Source organism: Neomonachus schauinslandi, chromosome 11, assembly GCF_002201575.2.
Source record: "Neomonachus schauinslandi chromosome 11, ASM220157v2, whole genome shotgun sequence".
Lineage (NCBI taxonomy): Eukaryota > Metazoa > Chordata > Mammalia > Carnivora > Phocidae > Neomonachus > Neomonachus schauinslandi.
In genome coordinates, this window is record NC_058413.1 from 25,807,503 (window position 1) to 25,830,455 (window position 22,953).

General features: G+C 36.8%; 1 protein-coding gene across 2 annotated transcripts in view; it reads right to left on the bottom strand.

The window, feature by feature from the left end:
* CAPRIN1 (cell cycle associated protein 1) overlaps positions 1-22,953 on the bottom strand; it is a 40,326-nt gene that overhangs the window by 11,683 nt on the left and 5,690 nt on the right. For both annotated transcript variants that reach the window (XM_021685350.1, XM_044919368.1), the window contains exons 3-12: positions 12,633-12,695; positions 12,435-12,521; positions 8,805-9,043; positions 8,638-8,720; positions 5,961-6,098; positions 4,544-4,596; positions 4,380-4,466; positions 2,257-2,412; positions 2,065-2,173; positions 322-383 (exon numbers count right to left, since the gene is read on the bottom strand). In XM_021685350.1, coding sequence (XP_021541025.1) covers positions 322-383; positions 2,065-2,173; positions 2,257-2,412; positions 4,380-4,466; positions 4,544-4,596; positions 5,961-6,098; positions 8,638-8,720; positions 8,805-9,043; positions 12,435-12,521; positions 12,633-12,695 — 1,077 coding nt within the window. The remainder of the gene's footprint in view (positions 1-321; positions 384-2,064; positions 2,174-2,256; positions 2,413-4,379; positions 4,467-4,543; positions 4,597-5,960; positions 6,099-8,637; positions 8,721-8,804; positions 9,044-12,434; positions 12,522-12,632; positions 12,696-22,953) is intronic.

The following is a 22,953-nucleotide window of genomic DNA, read 5'->3' on the forward strand; positions in this document are numbered from 1 at the left end:
CCCCAACAAATGCTTCTAAACGGCAATATCTACACTAAATTTTAGAATTATGACATTTAAATAGGTCTTCTCAAATTCTACTCCATTCAAAATAAAAAGGCATCTTCCTTCATTAAACTATTATAAACATGAGACTTAACAAAAAACAGTGTTTTTTAAGTTATTAAAACAAAAGTAAATGTAACATGGAAATAAAGGCTGACAGCTACCCACTCCAGACTCTGACAATGATAAAATTCATACCTGACTTTCAAAAGCCAATTAAAGAGACCCAAGAACTGATTAAAAACAAACCTACAGCAGTATTTCTGTCACTCTTACCTGTGTAGCTTCTGGTTGTACAGGAACTTGATTAGGTTGAGCAAGTCTAGATTCAGAATGAACTGTAAAATTGACCAAAAAAACCCCACTGTTATCCAGGAATCAAATTTCTTTAGAGAAAATTTCTATAGCCAAATCCTAAAAAAACCTTTTTAGTGATCATGAAAATAAATTGGAAAAGTATAGGTAGGATTTTAGCTTTCAAGTGAGCATTTTGGTTTCCTGGTAATCATTATTAGTCAACTCTCACAATGGCTTTCATTTTGAGTTCTGCTAAGGTAAAGGAAGACGTCAGTGAAAAAGTACTAACAAAGAGGTACAGAGTAGAATAGGCAAGAATCAATGCCACAGTTATCCATGAAAAAGAGCCTTTTAATGTGGTAACTACAAAGTAGCATTACCCTTACTCAACACCTAAGATAGACAACATTCAGTAATATTTTAACATTATCAACTTTCAGTATAATCTTAAATGCTTCCACGGGAAAAAATAAGAATACACCTTTTAAAAAAACCTATATTCAAATTGTCAACTCTTACCAGTCTTCTACTCCCTTCCCCAACCATGGGTTAAAGAATCAAAAATATAGGATCTGTGGTTAGTCATTTAGAAATCACCCATTTTCATCAGAGAGGCTAACGAACTCAGCATTAACTGAGTATCTAAATGGCTTACAGGTTGTATCAATGCTGTACGTGTTGATTTTGGCACAACTTTCCAACTATAAAAACTGTGTTAGTCTTCCTCTGGTAGAATATGGAAAATGAACACTAATTACTTTGATTCCTTTCCAGAAGGCCTAACCCTGATTTGTTTTTTAACTCTTGGTAGAAACGTTAGAGATATGAGCTCCCTTTACTTTGGAGAAATCCTAACTACCTTAACAAATTAACAGTGTCATTAAACATGCTTTCTCTCAGCAACTCCCTTTATGACACTGAAGATTTATATGACATTAAATATGTTATTTTATATAGTTCCACTTTTGTGCCCTTAATGATGACATGTTCTGGGGAAAAAAACCAAGACTCAAAATTACTAATGGTCCCGGAGAAAAAGTGTCCACGTAACAGAGTACAAAACACCAACAACTCTATTTAGTGCTATTTCTAATAATGGTGTAAGATTAGCAGAAGTTTGAAACTTCAACTGTCTTCTGGCCTATCTTTGCCTTTCCTCTTAAACATCCCCTTAATCACTTTACTGTTACATCTCATTTTTATTTAGATAATAAAATGTTCACAAATTCTCCTAAAAAGCTGCAAGCATCCTTCAGAGAGAGACCCCTCTATTATTTTTATGCTTAATTTTGAAATTTAAAAAGCCAAGCAAAATTTAATTTATATAAATTATAGTAACAAGCAAAATTGGTCTATAATGTTACAAATCAGGAAATGTTTCCCACAGGGCTGGAAGAGAGGGTAACTAGTGACTGAAAGGCTTCTGAGGTACAGGTAATATTCCATTTCTGGGTGCTGGTGTGTTCAGTTTGTGAAACTCATCAAAGCTGTACGTTTGTACATTTGTACATACTTAAGTCTATGTGTGACAAAAGGTTTAAAAAAGCAACAGAACTACAGTTATTTATATTACAGGGAAAAAGAGTAAACATTTCTTATCAAATTAAAAGACACAAGATCCAAAAGTTAAGCAAACATTAAAAGGAAATAATTTTCATATGCTTTACAAAACCTGAAAGCACTGGCCCTATATTTCACACATAAGAATAGATCATTACTAACCCGGAGGGCAAACCAGCTGAGGCATGTCCATGTTTTGTGTCGGATTCATAGGCTGTGCAGATACAATGGCAGGATCAAGTGTCTGGTTTTCAAAATCCAGCATTGAATCCTGCAAGTCAGGATATAATGGAATTAAATTAAATCACGTAAACACTTAAACTTTCAGTCAGTGTTTGACTCAACCGCACCTACCTGTATGAAATTATAGGGTCCCTGCATTTGCGCCATAAGGTCCTGGACTCGCTGTCTTCTCACAAGGGGATCTGCCTGAGCCACTGGAGTCAAAGAGTGGGGTTCTGGTACTGAAGGAGATGCAGCCTGAGGTTGCTGCTGGAGTGAATTTACCACCTAAAGGGGATAAAGAGGGGAGGGATGCAGACCGGGAGAATGCAAGAGCTCCATTCGTATATGGCACTATACTATAAACAAAATAGTAGGCTTTAATGTAGTTACTCAAACTGACTATAATCATAAATTTAAAATTTAACATTCAGTGCTATCACTTCTAGAGTGTTCTCAATTCCAAAGGATCACTATGTAGCATTTCAGATTTACTTTATAACCTCCTTTCAAAGATTACCCATGCTTGCTTCCTAAAAGAATGTATTCTGCTTCAACTACTATTCCTTCTATAGTAATTAAATCTGTATTTATCTCAGTACCTGATACATAGTCAGCACTCAAGTTAGTTATTATCATCAAACTTTGAGTTCCTACCATTTCATTCTCTCTGCTAATACCATAGAATCCAGCCCTATCACCTTATCTAACTTGCTACCAAAGCCAAAGCTCACTACACCTACCTTTTTCCTAGCTCTAATAATTTCTGATTATTATTTAGTAATTTCCTGCTCTTCTGGGAAATCTCATTAATTTTTATTATATCAAATTTACATTCTGTCTGGCTTTTAAACCTGGGCAAGTCATACCTGGTGAGCCTAGATAAATCATAACCTTACTTCTCTTATAAGCAATAATGAGATAATAATCACTACCTAAATTGTTATGAAGACCAACTGATGTGTCATCTACATCAGGTTGCTCAAAAAATTCCTTAGAATTCCATCTGGATAGCCTTTAGAAAGGCCCTACCTACCAAGTACTTAAGAATAAACCATACTGGCACATTACTAAGTATGATAATATACTTTTCTCTCCCAATAAAAAGCAAAAAAGTACTACTAAGCTCTGTAACTTCCCAAACTTTACTACTATGCCAACATATACTTTTCATCCCTAATGTTCAATAAAACAAATATGCTAATAATTCATTTCTACCCCTATATCCACGCTAATATATACCAATTACCTCACTCCCCTAAAAACATATGCCAAATCTACTTAGTCAAGGCCCAGGAGGTTTACATACCTCATATATAAATCACCATTCTACAGATCTTTTATATCTATTGTTCTTTTAACGCCCCTCTAATATTTCTGAACTGCCTTGCATAATTCAGCAAATACATACTGTCTTGCTAGGGCTTCATGGGACACTGTTTTCATCCAAACTACGTAACTTTCTAGAGTACAGGGCAAGTTCTTTACTCAAGCTATCAATAGTGCATTTTAGTACATCAATAAAAAGCTAAAGGTGTTAATACAATTACGCCTTTGGAGAATGCTCTTGATGGAATAACAATATTAAAGAGAAAAGCATATTATTCAAAGCTATTTTTTCTGTACTTTAGATATATAAAAGAAGTAACCTAAAAGAGGGTGGGAAGGATGGCAAGGACCAACTTGGCAAGGCATTTTGATTTTATCTTATAGGTAACACAACACCATCAAGAGTTTCAAGTAAAAGTAACTTAATTAAAACTAAATCTTCTAATAACTGACCTATAAAACGGAATAGGATGGCCAGGGGCAGTCAGAAAAGAAAAATATGAAGGGGGCACCTGAACTAGACATGAGGACCTGAAGAAAGGTAATGTCAATTGAAGAAAAGATGACACTCCAACGTATCCCTTGGAAGGTGGGCCTTTTCTGAAGGCTATCCATATGGGTGCCCAGATTTTTACAGAGCAACCTGGTATCAACACACAAATCATATACTTTAATAACCCTAACTTACACACAAATAACTTTATATAAATTTTCTATAGCTGGATCAGCAGAGATTCTACTAAACATTCACAGGTATAAATAAATTATCTTTTAAACATAATGATCTTGTTATGTTTAATAAGTTTGTTATGATAATAAATGTACTAAAAATGCAAAAGCCTAACAATCTTAATTTGTTCTTAGGAGATCCAAAAATTACTAATAAAAACAAAAGATAGCAACCGTGTAACCGAGAGAACTCTTACCTCAACTGTTTCAACTGTCCACTCATCTACCTGCTCCTTTTCACCACTGCTGAACTGTGTTTCTGCCATAAATTGTCTATTTACATACTGCAAAGCAAAGTAAATGTTTGAGAGTTCTGTTTGAAAGGCAGAAAAAGAAAGCTAACATTAAATAAAAATCATACCTCTGTTGATTCAACTTCACTTTGTTCGGTGTATTCTTCTGCTGGCTCAGGTTCTAAGAGGTTAAGAGAGGATATAAATGAAAAGTAAGAAAATCTTTTGAAAATTAACAGTTCGTTTAAACTCCAAATAAGTTAGCAGTTTACCATCAAATAGCCGGAATTTATTTACAAAGTTATAGTCAGCAGTAAGTTTCTGTATTTTAATCATTCTTACAATAATGTATTTAGAAAGAGTTTTCTTTACCATTTATTCCAGAATGAATTAGGTTCAAGAGTATTTCTGATTAGGTAAAATGCCAAGAGCTAAGTTAAAACTTCTCTCTCTAGCCTTAAGAAGTAATATTATAAAGCAGCATAGAGATTAAAATCTTACTCTCTATTTTAATCAGTTGGTGAAAGTAGTTAAAGGTGGAGAGAAGACTTCCTTATGTTGATCTGCAAACAATAAATTCCACCAACGTGCAATCTTCCCTTCTAGTTTCAACCTTATAACACTGTATGAAGTGCTTACTATGTACCAGATACCATATACATACATACTTCACATACTACTTTCTAAATAGAGAACCTGAGATACAGAGAAATTCAGTTGCTTGCCCAAAGTTACATAGCTAATGAGGGTCAAAGCCAAGCTTTCCATCCAGGCAGTCTGATTCAAGAATCCGTGCTTTTTAACCACTACAAAATTTATGCTCTGACAATGCTTCCAATGGTACTCAGAATTTTATTTATCAACTTATCATAAAAGTACTCCTAGTGAGTACTTACCTACTTAATAGTTTATGCTAGGTGTTAAAGTTAATTGGAAAAGATCCCTTGCCATTGACAGTTACAGTTCAAGACTACAGATTTATAATCACCCCAACACTTAAAACACAGACACGCACGCACACATGCACACACACACGCGTGTGTGTACCCTCATGCTATTCAGTTCACATACTAGCATGGTAAACAACAATAAATCTGGGCATGTCAACCACAATGTACTTAAAAAGCCCTACAACATTTCCCCTCATCTATACTCCAGCCCAGCAATACTGCAATAAAAAAAACTATCAGTTTGTAACAGTGATCCAGGGGAGGACAGGAGACGGAGAGGATCTTAAATAGGCTCCACACCTAGCATGGAGCCAGATGCAGGGCTCTATCTCACAACCCTGAGATCATGACCTGAGCCACAATCAAGAGTGGGACCCTCAATGGACTGAGCCACCAAGGTGCCCCTAAATGACTGATATTTAATACCTCTGGGAATAACTCTTAATACACATTGTTTGAATATTTTGTCTTGCTTAAAGTTTCATTAAAAACCTCAATGTGCATATGTAACTAAGTAAATGTATAACCTGAACTTGTGGCAAAAGAAGTAAAGCCAGGACTATAAACTAAAGCTCATATCCCCCTAAGTACTTACCAGCTTCAGCTACCTGGTCTTCAACGGTAGGTGCTGAGGCTGCCTCTTCTTCCTCACATAGCCCATTCTGGTGGTTGTGAGTGCTGTCAAAGTAGTTTGACTGGAAAACACGCTCAACAATTTCCTTTAGAGCTTTATCTAAAAATTAAATATGAATTATAATGTTATCTAAAAATTAAATATGAATTATAATGTCAGCCATCTCAGGATGCCTGACCTGAATAAGATTCAACATGCTACAAAATACTGCCCTAAGAAAAAAACCTTATCAACTCTTACTGAAACATACATATAAAAAACATTAAAGTCCACCAACAACAGGAATCATGGAATGACAGATAACAAGAAGCTATTAGTATTAAACTTTATACACTTAAAGGAAGTTAGTTCAAAACAAAAAGCTGACAACTATCATTTAATTCATTTAGTATGTATTTAACACCTACCTATATGTTGGGCAACGCGGTAGGCAACGGGGCTACAACAAGATTTGTAAAAGATACAGTATCTGCCCTCCCTAAGTTTATAGTCCAATAGAGAAGAGTTATCAGATACAAAAACAGTAAAATCACATCTGTGAAAAGTACTACACAGAGGTACAATGGATTGGACCTAGGCACGAAGAAACACAAGAGGCTTTCCTGGTGCATTAAGTGCTGCAAGAGCACCGATCTGGAAGATGAGTAGTAGAAAGGAGAGAAGTGTTTCAAGATAGAGACAACAGCATTTACAAAGCCCTGTATAAAGAGAAAGGGTGCCAAATACAAGAAAATGAAAGCATGTGCTGTGGCTGAGGCATAGGGAGTAAGTAAAAACATAAAGAAAAGACGAGTCTAGTAAGGGCCAGAACATGCAAGGTCTTTAAGTTAAAAACAACTGTATGTAAAATATAATTAAAAGAAAGCCATTAAGGGCGCCTGGGTGGCTCAGATGGTTAGGCGTCTGCCTTCGGCTCGGGTCATGATCTCAGGGTCCTGGGATCGAGTCCCGCATCGGGTTCCCTGCTCGGTGCAGAGCCTGCTTCTCCCTCTCCCTCTGCCACTCCCTCTGCTTGTGCTCTTCTGTCTATCTCTCTGTTGAATAAATAAATAAAATCTTAAAAATAAATAAATAAATAAAAGAAAGCCATTAAAAGAATTTAAAGAGGGATGCGGAGGGTGGATTCAGTTAAGAGACTGCATTAGAAAAGAGACAGGAAAATGGAAGAGAAAAAGAAGTAGATAGATTCAAAAGATATTTAAAAGGCAAAACTGTCAGAATTTGGTACACTTGGATATAAGGGGGCAGGGCAGCAGGTGAAGGTATGTGTCAAGAATTAATCTCAATTTCCTGGCCTTATATATAGTACACGTAGAATGTACCTATATTTGTAGAATGTATTCTCCAGTAGGTCACTTTACAGAAAAATAAAACTTCAAGGACAGTATCAAAATATCATACAGTTAATCCTGTTAACAATAAAACTAACAACTTTTTGAATGAACATTTCATGTTTCCCTTCCTCTGCATCAGAGGCTCGTAACTAAGAACTATTTGTTTTAAAAAACTTATGCATGAAAACTAAATGCACACGAAAACACCAATTTGAGTTCATTAGTACCTCTTCATTAGCAATAAAGATCTTACATTCCTAAGATGAGTGAACAAGACTAGTAGAAAGTAACACCAAAATAAGCTACAAGCTTATTTAACCCTTGTTACTCCTCAGTAATGATCAGGCTTGACCTAAAACTATTTTTTCAAGCTAACAAGTTTATACACACGCGTAGATTTCTTTCTATTAGAACTTCAAATGATAAATTCAGTACATATTTGGTGCAGAACTAAAATTAAGAAGCCAAAATGATTTTTTTACAAAGAAATACAGTAAACAACGCAAGTTAACAAACCAAGAAAATTATTTCTGACATGAAAAGTTACAAAAAGGCTGGTTCCTCATATTTGATTTACCTATTTCCTTAAAGCAAATACACTCAAATTACATCATACAGTTTTGCCAGTTAAAGCTTTTTATCCAATTTTTCACCGAATAGCTGTATAAACAGATACTTTTACCTTAATATGTTCAAAATCTACTTTCCTAATCAACTTCATAAATAGCAAAGAACCTATTCCCTTATTTACTAAGGAAATAAACCTAAAATTCCTAATTTACTGAGGTAGTGAAGCTTAAATGGCCCTTTATTTTCTTTAAAATCAATACGCACTGCACATTTGAGGTTAAGGTTTAAAAAAAAATACAAAAAAATTAACATCCTCAAATTAGTTGAAGTCTAAAAAAAACTAAAGAAAGATGAAGGCAAGGACCATGAGTAAAACATATGAGGTACAGTAAGCATTTTTCACAAAATTTCACCAGTAAGGAAAAAAAAAGTCCCTATCTAATACCAACAACTCTGAAAAGTCTACGTGGTGTTAATCTGTCTACCTCAAGCAGAGTAAGTTATAAACAAAACCATGTTAAGTTAGGATTCCCATCTCTACAGATTTATGACTGGTGTTTTTGACTTACACATACACACACGGCAAAAAGAAAAAAAAAGGAAGTAAACCAAAAGTAAACAGTAGATGAATGTTATTTACACAGTTCTGAAATTTCTTCAATTAACATTACTTTTAAATAGAAAACCAGTTTTTAAAGACTCTTAGTTACAAAATAAAAAATTATAATACTCACAGGTTGTTCCACATACAGCTTTTTCCTTTCCTTCCAGTAAGTCCCACAGGTGAATGGAAGCATGTTCATACTGCTCATTCAACCTTATAATAATTAAAAAGCTAATTAATTACTTTTTAGTTGTCAAGTCAGCACTTAGAAGTTTCTACTATCAAATACCACTATACCTCAAGCTCATGTCCCGTTCAGGGTCTGCTAATTTGTAGAATTCATCCAACAATGACAATTCCTCTTCAGACAATATTGGCACTCCATTCAAACCTTGCTTCAGATCAGTTCTCACCTCATCATCTCCCAATTTGTCCAAAACATACTGGAGCTCAAGTACAGTTTTTAAACGTTTTTGTTCTGCTTCTTCTCTCATAAGCTGCTCCCGACGCGCTGTCTTCTTTATTGTTTTCTGAATCTGCATAAAAATGTAAGCATAAGACACTGAAATGAATTTCACAAAATTCCTAATTTAGTTCAACCAATTTCAAGTCCAATATAAATAAGATACACTTTACTCAATGAGTATGTGATCTTGATATACAAAATGATGATTCCCAAATTACAAATAAAACTTTAATATTTAATATATCATCTGTTTTAAACAGTTGCTAGAAATTCAGAACACATCTTCCCCTATAAAGTATTATACTACTGAAATGTTACCAATAAAAGGATATATTTGGGATTTGCTTCAAAGTAACCTAGCTGATAGGGAATAAGGGAGTAGGTGTGGGTATATATGAAATAGGACTGCCCATGAGATGAAAACTGTAGAAGATGAGTATGGATACAGGGTGTTCATTATATCCCTTTCTTTAGTTTTGCCATTTTTCTAATAAAAAGTATAAAAATTAAAATTTCTAATTAAGCCCCTGAGTCAATTAAAAAAGAAACCCAGGGGCGCCTGGGTGGCTCAGTCGTTAAGCGTCTGCCTTCAGCTCAGGTCATGATCCCAGGGTTCTGGGATCGAGCCCTGCATCGGGCTCCCTGCTCAGCGGGAAGCCTGGTTCTCCCTCTCCCACTCCCCCTGCTTGTGTTCCCTCTCTCGCTGTGTCTCTGTCAAATAAATAAAATCTTTTAAAAAAAAGAAAGAAAGAAACCCAAACACAGTAACAATAAAAAAATCTTACCTATATCCATCTCCAAAAATGGAAAAATGGTCCAAATTTTTCACTTTAAATACCTACTATCGACTCACAGAGATGCTACAACCCACCACTGCCTTCTCCTCACCCCCAACAATCCACTGCTAGTACTATATTATCCCAACATATTGAAAATAGTGACTATGGAGTGACTGGCTGGCTCAGTCAGTAAAGCATGCGACTCTTGATCTCAGCGTCATGAGTTCAAGCCCCATGTTGGATGTAGAACCTACTTAAAAACAGTAATAAAAGGAAAAGAAAAAGAAAAGAAACTGACTTGTTTTTATGAATAAAGGTATGCTGGCAGAGAAAAAGGTGGAGGTAGAAGAGAGATATATGCTAAGTACACAGATATTTTCCCCCACTGTTCTTTTCCTTCTGCTAGTCTTTAACTTTCCTGGGAAGGTAAAGGGAGAGCATCAACCAAACTCAAATACGTCTCTCTTTTTCTCATGCATAATAGTGTTAGCTTGGAGTCAAAAAAAGGTCAGACTTTTAAAGAAAGGTCACTCTTTTCAAGAGCCATAAAAGTGTTTTCCTTCCCACCTTCTCCCATTTCTCAAGCCTCAGCAGGATAAACTGAGACAGAAAAAAACAAAGACATACGAAATGTATAATAAAGGGAGAAATGAGGAAGAGAGACCTAGGAGAACAATGAAGTCTGCAATAAGACAAATCTATGATGGCAGCAGAGAGGGTAGCAGATTAAATGATATTTAACAGTAAGTAGCAAGTGAATACTACATACATACATAGAGATGAAATCTAAGCTAGGGCAGTACAGAAAGCTTTCAAGGAGAAAGTGACATCTACTCCTAAGACAGATGAGCTTTCAATCTTACTGGGGAGAAGGGGCTGGGTGTGTGTGTGCAGTTTTAGGGTAGAGAGGCAGCCAGTAGCCAGAGGCAGGAAATATTATAGGAAGAGACGCAGGAATGTGAAATTAAGTCAAGAAAGCAAAAGAAAGAAGATAAAGAATGCCACTTTGGATAAAATGAGCAGTTCAAGAAAGAAAGAATACGAAAACTCGAAAAGGTAGGCTGGAGCTAGGTTAAAGAACTTTTTTTTTTTTTTAATTTGAGAGAGAGAGAGAGAGAGAGAGCACGAGAGCACGAGTAGTGGGGGAGAGGGAGAAGCAGGCTTCCCGCTGAGCCAGGAATGGGACTCGGGACCCCAAAGGCAGACGCTTAACCAACTGAGCCACCCAGGAGCCCCAAGAACTCTTGAATGCAAAACAAAGAAGGTGTTTAAAAATTGTGGGAAAGTGCAATAAAGCATCAGAGTTCAATAAAAAGACTGCCAATAAATTTAAATGCCTCGTGAAAAGTTCCTGAAAACATCACTGTTAAAACAGAAGCAAAGGAGAATGTAAGTATTTTCACTTACATGGTGTTAGTAGCTTGAGAAATAGATTGATTCTATTATTAAACTGTACAGCAATCCTACTTCTATGATCCATATTTTTTTAAAGAAATCAGAAAAAGAAATTGGCCAGGATTCATCAAGCCTGAGGCTCTGACCTAGGTGAAGTGGAACAATTCCCTACTTGGGTGTAAATTAAGTTTTCTTTTATTCCATTTTGAGGGATATCATCAATATTTTCCAACTTTAATCAAATTTAGTAAGTAACATATTAAGTGCATGAAATATATTAGCCATGAGTCAAATACTGTTCCAAGCACAACCCTGTGATGACGTAGGGACCATTATTATCGCCACTTTACAGATCAGAAAACCAAAGCACTGTGACAGCCTCTCTCCTCTCCCTGTCTCTCTTTTGATACTACTGGTTCTGTTTCTCTGGAAAACCCTGAATGATATAGGGACAGACAAGTTCAGTAACTCAAAGTCCTACAACTATTAAATAAAAGTGGCAGAGTCAGGATTCAAACCAGACAGTCTGGTTCCAGAATCAGAACTTTTTATCTCTGTACTGCAATGTCTCCCATCACATAATTGTTTTGTTTATTCACTTAACCAAATCTGAGGCAACTTTGTATTTAATGCTGTTAACCTTTCTCCAAATAAGGTAACACTAATTAAGAATATGAATTTTCTGGTCTCCCTCAATTTTCAACAAATTATTTGACTTTGCTTGTATTTTTGTCCTGTTCCCAAAGACTTCTAGCACATCAAAAGATGTATGGGAAAAACACACCACTTTGTTAGATCATGAGTTGATACAAGAGCAATGTATCCCAGTCTGCCACATTCCTTAAGATCCCTAATGGAGACAGTGATTACCAAATATAAAAACAAGACTCTATTTTCTGATAGTTAATAGAACTGTAAGATGGTCATTAGGCATAAAGGAATATATGGAAAATAAATGTTCATATACAAGAAATATATGGAAAATACCTGTGTGTATATATATAAGCTAATTTTTTTTTAACGAGATCTTTAGGGTAACTACTATATTAAGTTTGTCATATCTAAAAAAAAAAGTTTGTCATATCTGAAACCTCAGTTCTCAGGCATCTTTCAGGTGTTACATTAAACTTTACAGAATTGGAAAGCATTTTAGGTGTAACTGAATGCAATCCTCAACTTGCAGAGAGCTTATCAACAGTAACGCAAGGACTAAAACCCAAAGAAACAAAATTTTCTGCTTTCCTTATTTTTATTATTTCATAAACATACATATAATCTTTTACTTACATCTTGACTTAATGCCATGAAACTCCTCTGTAATTCTTTTGCAAACTCCAAATTATTTGTGACTTCCTGGTACTTAGATACGGCATCCTAAAATAACAAAGACAAAACCCAACTTTACTAAAACACAAAGAACCACAAATTAATTTTCTTATTAAAAACAGCAAACATATAGTCTTTAATAAAATGTAGCATCTTTACCAGCTGATCTTGATTAAGCCTCTCCCCTTTGTTCATTCGTTCCTGGTAATCATCAAGCTTGCCCTATGTTAAAAGAAAAAAAAATAGAATTATGCCCCACATTAAAGTATATACCAGCCTAACCATGCTGAAATACAAACACATATAATCCTCTAAGTTTGTCTCAAATCTTGCCCTAAAGATACGTTTTAGTTGATTTCAGTTTAAGTTAGTGCATGAAGTAAGTTAATCAACAGTGAGCTAAAAATGAATGTAAATACTCCCACCCCTGCTGAATGATACCAAATTTTGTACTACAAGCCAATGACACAACACAACATTGCTTATTCTTTAGGTTTCTCAAAAAAGATCTGCATCAGATGGCCTGCACAAATGGTTCCTATCCACATGAGTGAGGGCCACAACATGGTTACAATCCTGCTTATACAGGAGCGTATCAGACATTTTAGCGTTGAATTCTTGTCCCTCTCTTGCCCCTTGCCAAAGAATTCATGTGACTAAGTGATATAAAAAGAGTGTATTTTTCCTGAATAGACCCAAGTGCATATTATCTTTGATGTGCTTCATCCATTTCTTTTGAACAACATAATACTTCAGCTATCACATCACCTATGGATAGTGTGCTAGTCAACAGCTTTGCTTCATTTTCTCACAAGTGGAATTAAATGTATGACAGTGGGAAAAGAAAATTAACCTCTGGCTTAAGTCATCTTTATTTTCACTAAAATAAAAACTTTGGCAGTTTCCCAGGCTACCACTATTTGATAAGACCCCAAAGAAAAGATATCCAGGTAATGCAAAAGTCAAGAATTGAGTTGTTTTAAAGGTCAGAGGAGAGTAAATAGAAACCTAAATTAAGGGAGAGAAATTTTTTTTAAGGGGGGAGGGGCAGAGGGAGAGAGAGGGAGAATTTTAAGCAGACTCCATGCCCAGCGTGGAGACCGACATGGGGCTCAATCTCACAACCCTGAGATCATTACTTGAGCTGAAATCAAGAGCTGGACACTTAACCGACTAAGCCACCCAGGCACCCCAAGGGGGAAAAATATTTAATTAATAGAATCACAATAAATTATGAATATTTATTGTTCCTTACCCTAAGCAAAAATAAAATTAACCATAAAACAAAATACAAAATCTAATAAAATGCATTCAGGGTCAAAGAAACAAGTTTTAAAAACAATACTAGTTAGTTTTAGGTCAAACGATCCATTTTCTTTGTAGCAGAAACATTAGTCAACTTGCATAACCATTCCATCCTAAATTAAAAAGCGTAACAGGACACCTGGATGGCTCAGTTGGTTAAGCATCTGCCATTGGCTCAGTTCATGATCCCGAGGTCCTGGTATCACACCCCATGTCGGGCTCCCAGATGAGTGGGTAACCTGCTTCTCCCTCTCCCCCTCTGCCCCTCCCCCACTCATTCTCTCTCTCTCTCTCTCTCTCTCTCTCTCTCTCAAATAAATGAAATCTTTAAAAAAAAGAAAGAAAAGCCTAACAACTCCTTAGTTATCTTGGAGGTAAATAAAACCAAGATAAACATTAAAACATTAAAGGCTGATGAAAGTATCCAATTGTATTCTTAGGTGGATTATTTCACACAACAACCTCCAGCTGGAAAGGTATAAAATTTGTCTATGGTTGAAAAATGAAGGCAGGCCTAATTCCAGGTACAAAAGATATGCTCAACTGCCTTTGAACACTCTTTGAGGATGAATAAAGGCAGTTCATTCTCTTTTTTAAAAGGGTAGGCTAACTTTTCTTTTAAGAAATAAAAAACCAAACAAGATTTGCTTTTAATGATGATGACTGAGAGTATAATAATACTTTATTATAGTCAGGATTCCTCTATTTAGAAATAAACAGATAACAGAAGATATGAGAATGAAAAGAGGACCCAAAATGTAGTGCTAGTTCAGTAAAAATTCTGAATTCACTATTAGGTAGAAGAAAAAATACTGTTAGTTTATACCTGGCATTTATTATCTTCCCTTTTTATACATTTTTCAAAGCTGTTGCTAAATCTAAAGTAATAGAGTTGAGTATATTATATATCCCTCATAGGGTAGAGTTTTACCTACCTAGCTTAGCTTTATCATTTAATGTCTTAAGAACTTAAAACATATATGCCAATTAAAATAGACATTAAATGAAATTCCAAAAAAAATGTACATATATAAAAATATATATATGAAAAGTTTTTTTAATGTTAAGAATGGTACCTGAGTAGTAGAATTACAGGTGGAAATTTTTTCCTTTTGCTTTGTTTTGTATACTTAGATATCCTGCAATCAACATATACAGTTTAAATAGAAAATTAAAATTTCATGCTATAGAAGACAGTAAGAATGACAGATTTCAGGATACTGCCAGGACTTTAACCTATAATAATCCTTGACTATGAATCTATACTACCCTATACCAGGACAAGCTATCCTGAAGTAGAAAAACTCCAATTTTCTCCACAATAACAAATTTAGTATTCATCCAACCCAAAACTCTATGGCAGATTACATTTTCCAAAGACAGCTACATCTGCAGTTCTACATACTCTTCTACCATGTGACCTTGGCACTGCCCCATGTAGAACTAGTCCAATTCCTCTGCCATTGTATTAAGTGGGCTTCTACCAACAGAGTACAGTGGAAGCAATCCTGTAAACTTCCAAGGCTGTATCATAAAAGCAATTTATCTCTGTCCTGTTTGCTAGTCACTAAAAACACTCGTGTTTGGAGCCCCAGGCTATCCTACAAGAAGTCCAACAACCCTGAGGTTGCCATGGCTTATGAGGAAGCCAAGCCATGAAGAGGTCTTATATAAGAATTCTGATCAGCAATCTTAGTGTTAGTCATTCTAACCCAGGCATCAGACATGTGAGTGAACAAGCCTTAGTCTTCCCAGCTGAGGCCCCAGGAATCACAGAGCAGAGACAAACCCCACTGTGTGCCCTGTCTGAATCCCTGACAGGCAGAATCTGTGTGCATCATAAAATGGAGTAAGTTTTGGAGTAATCTATCACACAGGAGTAACTGGAAAAACGTTAAAAGGGAAATCAAAACAAAGGGAAAGCAGCTGCTATATGAAACTCAGCTTCACAGTACACACCTTCATTGAATACTGTCACCAAAAACTATGCAGACTTTGCAGCCAAAACAAAGATCTATTTCCATTAAAACTCATACATCTCTTTCTTTTGATTTTTATAGTGCTATAACAGGTTTCAAATTTTTCAATCCATAATTTAAGAACCATAATTTTCAAAGGGAGGACTGCCACTGACACCACAAGAAATGACAGTTTACTGTGACAGAAGAAACATCTTAAAAAATTACGATGTAACTGAAAAATCTCAAGGATCTTTAACAGGGGATTTTCAAAAGATGATCACACTTCCTTATACCTGGTGAGCTGAATTAATGCAGTTTTAGTGATGCAATCAAAAAATGTCATTAACTACAGGAATGGAAACTACAAATCTTTTGTAAAACATTTTTCTAACCATAATAAACAAAAGTTTCATTATAGCTTTACATTTATTCCTCTATAGCCATTAACACTTGCTATACTACCGTTATAAATATCCTATTCCCTTGTCCTGGCCCAATCTTCAAAAAAGCAAGATGCTGAGTCTGGTCAAAGTTCCTAATAAATAGCCCTCATTTGAGGAAACTGAAACTTACTAATAAGACTGCAGGGACAATTAGAAAACTGTTCTACATTAAAGGGCCCTAGTTGGTTTTTTTTTCTTTATCAGTGTAATACAGGATCTCCTAGCTGCTTGGGTATATAAGACTTTATCACCATGGCATTTGAACTAAGAGGACAACCTCTGTTGCCTATTACATATAATAAGATCTGTACATAGCAGGGACCCTGTGTTGATCTCCAAGTCAGTGATTTTCAAAGTGTGGTCTCCAAACCAGCAATATATCAGCATCGGCTAGGAACTTGTTAGAAATGTAAATTCTCGGGGCACCTGGGTGGCTCAGTCGTTAAGCGTCTGCCTTCAGCTCGGGTCATGATCCCAGGGTCCCGGGATCGAGCCCTGCATCGAGCTCCCTGTTCCACAGGAAGCCTGCTTCTCCCTCTCCCACTCCCCCTGCTTGTGTTCCCTCTCTCGCTGTGTCTCTCTGTCAAATAAAGTAAAATCTTTAAGAAAAAAAAAAAAAAGAAGAAGAAGAAATGTAAATTCTCAAGGTGCCTGGATGGCCTGGCTCAGTCAGTGGATCAAGCAACACTTGATCTTGGGGTTGTGAGTTCGAACCCCCGTTGGGTAGAGATCACTTACAAAAAGTAAATCTTAAAAAAAAAAAAAGAAAGAAAGAAAAAATGTAAATTCTCAGGCACCACCCCAGGTGCCTCTGGGGGTGGGACCCAGCAATCTGTGTTTTATCAAGCCCTATGCACGATTCTAATGTGTGGTTAAGTTTGAGAAACATTCACCTAGATCAAATACATTGTAATTCCCTTGTAATAATCCAGTAGAATACAGAGATAAGAAATTATTTTGAATCAAACACTGATACAAATTGTGACCATAAAAATCATTATATGACAGCCTCAATTTGGTTACTTAAAGGTTTAGCTTTGAACAAACTCAGAAAACTTGTTGATGGTGGTTTTCTAAACCAGCTTATAAATCTATTTAACCTAGTCATTTACATAATATCCATTTATGATCTGAACACTGAAGGGTTACCATCTTCCATTCACAGTACTTTTATTAAATTATGCACTGTCCAGAAGTTCAGAGCACTTTATAATTAAACTCACTGGTGAGTGCCAAATTTCATACTAGCAACAGAAAGCCTCTTAAGAACATTCAATTGGTCTAATCTTCTGCCTTTCAAAATGAGGGTGGATTGCAATCCCAGCTCACTCCCAAGTAGCTTTCAGAGATTTTAAAAAAAAAAGACATGGTATCTGCACTAGTCCCAAGAGTAGGTAACTCAAAGACAAATGACACTATCGTAACTGGCTTCATTCCTATTGTCACATCCCATTCAAACGGCTTAAAGTCCAAGTAGAAACACTCTTCATTTGGGGTTAAATTTGCAGTATGAACTAAATCAACATGTAAATAATTTGTTTTTCACAATGACTGATCCAACATTAACTCCAATGAATGCAAAGGGGCACACACAGGAGCAAAGGGCTCCGGACAAACACAGCTTTTTTCTTCCCTAAGCTAGAACATGACTATCTAACACCTAGTACGAACAAACTGGTCAATTACTCATAGCATCCACATAAAATGAATATTAAGTATTTTTTCTGGAAAATGGAGCTGTTTTCCTAGCATAAAGAGATATCTTCATCAGAAAGCCTATCACAATACTCGTAACAAAAACCTGTCCTCTTAAATTCTATCTTGAAATTCAATTTAGGGTTCCTTTTCAAATACTGAGCATCCTGAAAGTATTAAACATTCATTTATTGCACCACATATGAGGAAGATAAAAATCGGGCCATTTTCCAGATTATCCAGTCTCTAAAGGGAGAAATGGGACTATACCCAATTAATGTCAAAAGACAGTATGTGGGGGCACCTGGGTGGCTCAGCTGGGTGTGTGCCTTCAGCTCAGGTCATGATCCCAGGGTCCTAGGATCAAGCCCCGCATCAGGCTCCCTGCTTGGTGGTGAATCTGCTTCTCCCTCTCCCTCTGCCCCTCCGCTTATGCACGTGCACTCTAAATCTTAAAAAAAAGACAACTTGGTCCTAAGAAATAATTATCCCAAGAAGTCCTACCCAGTCCCACCCTATCTCCTGTTTGTTGCTTTTAATAGTTGACAGTATTCACTACATGACAGACATTCAAATTTAAGCTATCAGGTAGCTAACCCTATCAGCAAGGGCTATTATCAATCATATTTCACCTAACTAGAACCTGAAAGACAGGACAGTTAATAACTTGCCTAAGGTCATCTATCTCAGCAAAATCATTTGTGCCTCAATATGTTCCTTCTTTATGTCACTCTGGATTCTAGCCATTGCTACATTTCATTTTTGCCCTGCTGCTGTTTTCCTCCCTTCCTTTCTCCAGAGTACTATTTTTTTATAAAGATTTTATTTATTTATTTGACAGAGAGATAGTGAGAGCAGGAACACAAGCAGGGGGAGTGGGAGAGGGAGAAGCAGGCTTCCCGCTGAGCAGGGAGCCCGATGCGGAGCGCAATCCCAGGACCACAGGATCATGACCTGAGCCGAAGGCAGCCGCTTAACAACTGAGCCACCCAGGCGCCCCTCTCCAGAGTATTATTATGTTACTGAATCGCAATACAGCTAGATCTTCCATTCTTCTCAAGAATTTTTTCATGACCACAGAAGTTACTTTACTGAAATTCAGTACTTTACTAAAAATTCAGGACAGTGCTATGAGGGTGCCATAAGATAAATATCCAAAATAGCTATCCTCCTGAGCTTTCCTTCTTCCCTCTTAGTAACTGACAAATTCCATAAATGAATAAAGAAAACATTTTAAAATTACATAATTAAAAAGAAATAGCAAGAGAGAGACTCCAAAAAAACAAAAAAAAAATTTTTTTTTTTTAAAGATTTTATTTATTTATTTGAGACAGAGAGAATGAGAGGGAGGAGGGTCAGAGGGAGAAGCAGACTCCCTGCCGAGCAGGGAGCCCGATGCGGGACTCGATCCCGGGACTCCAGGATCATGACCTGAGCCGAAGGCAGTCGCTTAACCAACTGAGCCACCCAGGCGCCCCAAAAACAAAAATTCTTTAACTAGACAATTATGGTCACAAGAAAGATTATGAGGGGAAAAGCATCTGAAGAAACTAGCTTGGCTACCCAGGAAACTATGTAACCTCTCTTCTCAAAGAGATCTCCAAACTGAAACAGAAAAGTTAAAAATGAAGCCTAGGGGCACCTGGGTGTCTCAGTCATTAAGCGTCTGCCTTCGGCTCAGGTCGTGATCCCAAGGTCCTGGGATCGAGCCCCACGTCGGGTTCCGTGCTCCACAAGAAGCATGCTTCTCCCTCTCCCACCCCCCCTTCTTGTATTCCTTCTCTCACTGTGTCTCTGTCAAATAAATAAATAAAAATTTAAAAATGAAGCCTAAAATAACAAAAATAATAAGAGCACCTATCTATAAGTTATTTTGTGTCTCCAGGCCAAATAAATCACTTCTACAGTATTGAAAACCTATAGAAAACTGCAAAACCAAAAGATAAGGATTTCTTTTCTTCTCAACTTTCTGTAATCTTCAGCGGCCTTTCTAGATACTACTTCAAGTCTCCAGTCCCTACATTCCCTGTTCTTCACTTAGAAATAGCAATTCTGCAGAATCCCGCCCAGACAGAACGAAACGGCAGCGCCGCGGCGCCTTGGTTGGCCTCGGATGGCCGGTACCCCGCCGTCCCCACCGGCGGGCCGACGCGCGCGCCCCGCGTGGCGTGGCGTGGCGTGCCCCGCCGCGCGTTGGGACCGGGGTCCAGTGCGGAGAGCCCCTCGACCCGGGAAACGGGGCGCGGCCAGAAAGGAGGCCGCCCCCTCGCCCGTCACGCAACGCACGTTCGTGGGGAACCTGGTGCTAAACCATTTGTAGACGACCTGCTTCTGGGTCGGGGTTTCGTACGTAGCAGAGCAGCTCCCTCGCTGCGATCTATTGAAAGTCAGCTCTCGACACAAGGGTTTGTAAAAAAAAAAAAAAAAAGAAAGAAAAAAATTTAAAAAAAGAAATATCAATTCTGACTTTGCCCACATTAACGGTAGGCAGCTGACTGCCTCCTGGCATTCAGCTGACAATTAGTTACTAGTAAAATTCATAGGAGACAGGAAAGATATTAAGAAACAAAAGTTTCCAACTGTAAAAAGGAGGGTAGAGAGAACATATACTACAATCCATAGATGATCCGTAACACCTCTTCAAATGCTGGAAGCCTTCTCATGTAGAAGTCTGAGCTGTTCCAGAAAACAAAGTCAATATTAAATATTGTGGGGAGCAGGGGAAGGGTGGGTTGAGAGGTGACTCTAACATCAAGATCTTAAAGAGCTGTCCAAAAATGAAATAGACTAAGAAATGAGCATTCTACCAGGCCCTGTAAGACTGATAACTGCAGAAACTGAGTGAATACTTGTCAAGAATGCAGGGTTTCTTAAACACTAAGAGTAAGAGAATACTAAATTAGATGTTATCTAAGAACCCACTGTAAGACAGTTTTTCAAGCAAATAAGTAACCAGGAGTTTAATTTGATAAGACTTTTGTCCCACTGAAAAGGGAGTAATCCTGTAAAAATCCTTATTCCTTGTCCATGGCTGTAATTATGCGGTTAAGTCTGAATGAATGGAAGCAGCTGACTCTAGTAGGAAAACAAAAAAGTATAATATTGAAGAGTTCCAGCATCACCTACTTTGCATTATACTCTTAAGAAGTCTAAAGCTTGTGCATTTGAAAAACAAATGATTATTGATAATCTTAATAGATGTCTTTTGAATTATTAGTTGCTTTAACCAAACTACTCATTAGGATGAGTTGGTACAACTGAATGATTTTATACACTCTGTTGAGAGTTCAACATAAAAACATAGGAACTGTAATTAATGGAGACCAAAATTCAATGATTAAAGTATATTTCCATTACTTCTATGTCTGGATAACAATATTAAGGGAATGCAGTGAAATTTCTAATAATTTACAATGGTTCAAATACCAAGAATCACCTATGTCCCCCCCTTCCTAAGACTATTTACAAATCATGCTTATAGTACACCAAGATTTTAAAATGTGCTCTAGTTGCCTACTCATCAATGCTACTCACTTAAATAAATCAAAAGAAAATTCTTCAGGAAAAATTGCATTTCAGTAAAAACACTGCAGTAAACAGCTCTGTACAAAAAGAATTTTTCTCCCTCATGGATTAATCCATCTTAACAGGGTTTTGTTGATGAAACTACAAATATTTCTATATGATTTAGTCAAACTAACAGGTATTTATTTAGCATTTACCATGAGTAAGGCAGTGTGGTATCATTCATAATCTCTGCCCCAGAGGAGCTTAACTACCTATTTAGAAAAACACAAAAGGTAAGAACATAAGACAATATCAAAATGTCAAGTACAGAGATAGTAGATAGTACAGGACATTAAAGGAAACAGACTACTTTAGCTGAGCATAGCCAAGAAGCACACCTTCCCTTTTCCTCAGGAAATATGAATTCTAACTCTGCCCTATAGTCTCTTTCATGTATGTTATTACACTCATACTCTATCCAACAAAAGCACCGGTGTAGCTAGTGGGAGAAATAAATGAACAAAAGTCAAGCAATTTACAATTCCAACTTCGGCTGAATGTCTTTTCTGCTACTCCTCTCATCCTTCTCTACTGCTTACATACAATTCATTGCCTCCAGAAAAAGGGACCAATTACTAAAAAATACCTAGAAGCTCGGAATACAAGAATTAAGATGGAAAGGTTGACACACCTCCTACTTCCTCCTACTGGTAATGCTTTTCCCAAATTATCTGGTGTACAACATACCAAGCCTGAGTCGAGAGGGGTAAATGTAGGTTCGGGGCTTACCTACGCATAAAGAGACACTGCAGAATTTAAACTTTAAAAGTTCATTTTTGGGCGCCTGAGTGGCTCAGTTGGTTAAGCGACTGCCTTCGGCTCAGGTCATGATCCTGGAGTCCCAGGATCGAGTCCCACATCAGGTTCCCTGCTTGGCGGGGAGTCTGCTACTCCCTCTGACCCTCCCCCCCTCATGCTCTCTCTCAAATAAATAAATAAAATCTTTTAAAAATTAAAAATAAATAAAGTTCATTTTGTTAACAACAATACAGATGTCCCAATGATACCTGATACAATGGGACCTATACTGTTATTCTCAAGACCCCATTACCTGAATAGCACAAACACAAATTTAACAAGATACTAATAAAGGTTTAACAATGAAGAAATAAAAAGCTTTGTCCTTTTGCTTTCAGCTTTTTAAAACAGAGGAACTCTAAAAGATTTAAAGCAAAAAGCCTCAGTTGGTTCTAAAGGATCAGCTTAAACATGAAAATTTACTTATGTTGCAGAGCATTACAAATTCTAATTACCCCCATGATACAAGAGACCTTGGAATTCACTCATTCCAAACTGGGTCATTTTACCTGAGCATCTCAATTTACTCTTCTGTAATACAGATTGAGAAATGAGCATTCTACCAGGCCCTATAAGACTGATTAATGAATTCGACCAAATCTTAAGAGGACTTTAAGGTATTAAAATATCTTAGATTCTATTAACAATATAGTAATAAAATTAACACCATGTTGTTATAATTTCAACATCTGAAGTATTTAATTTTTTTAA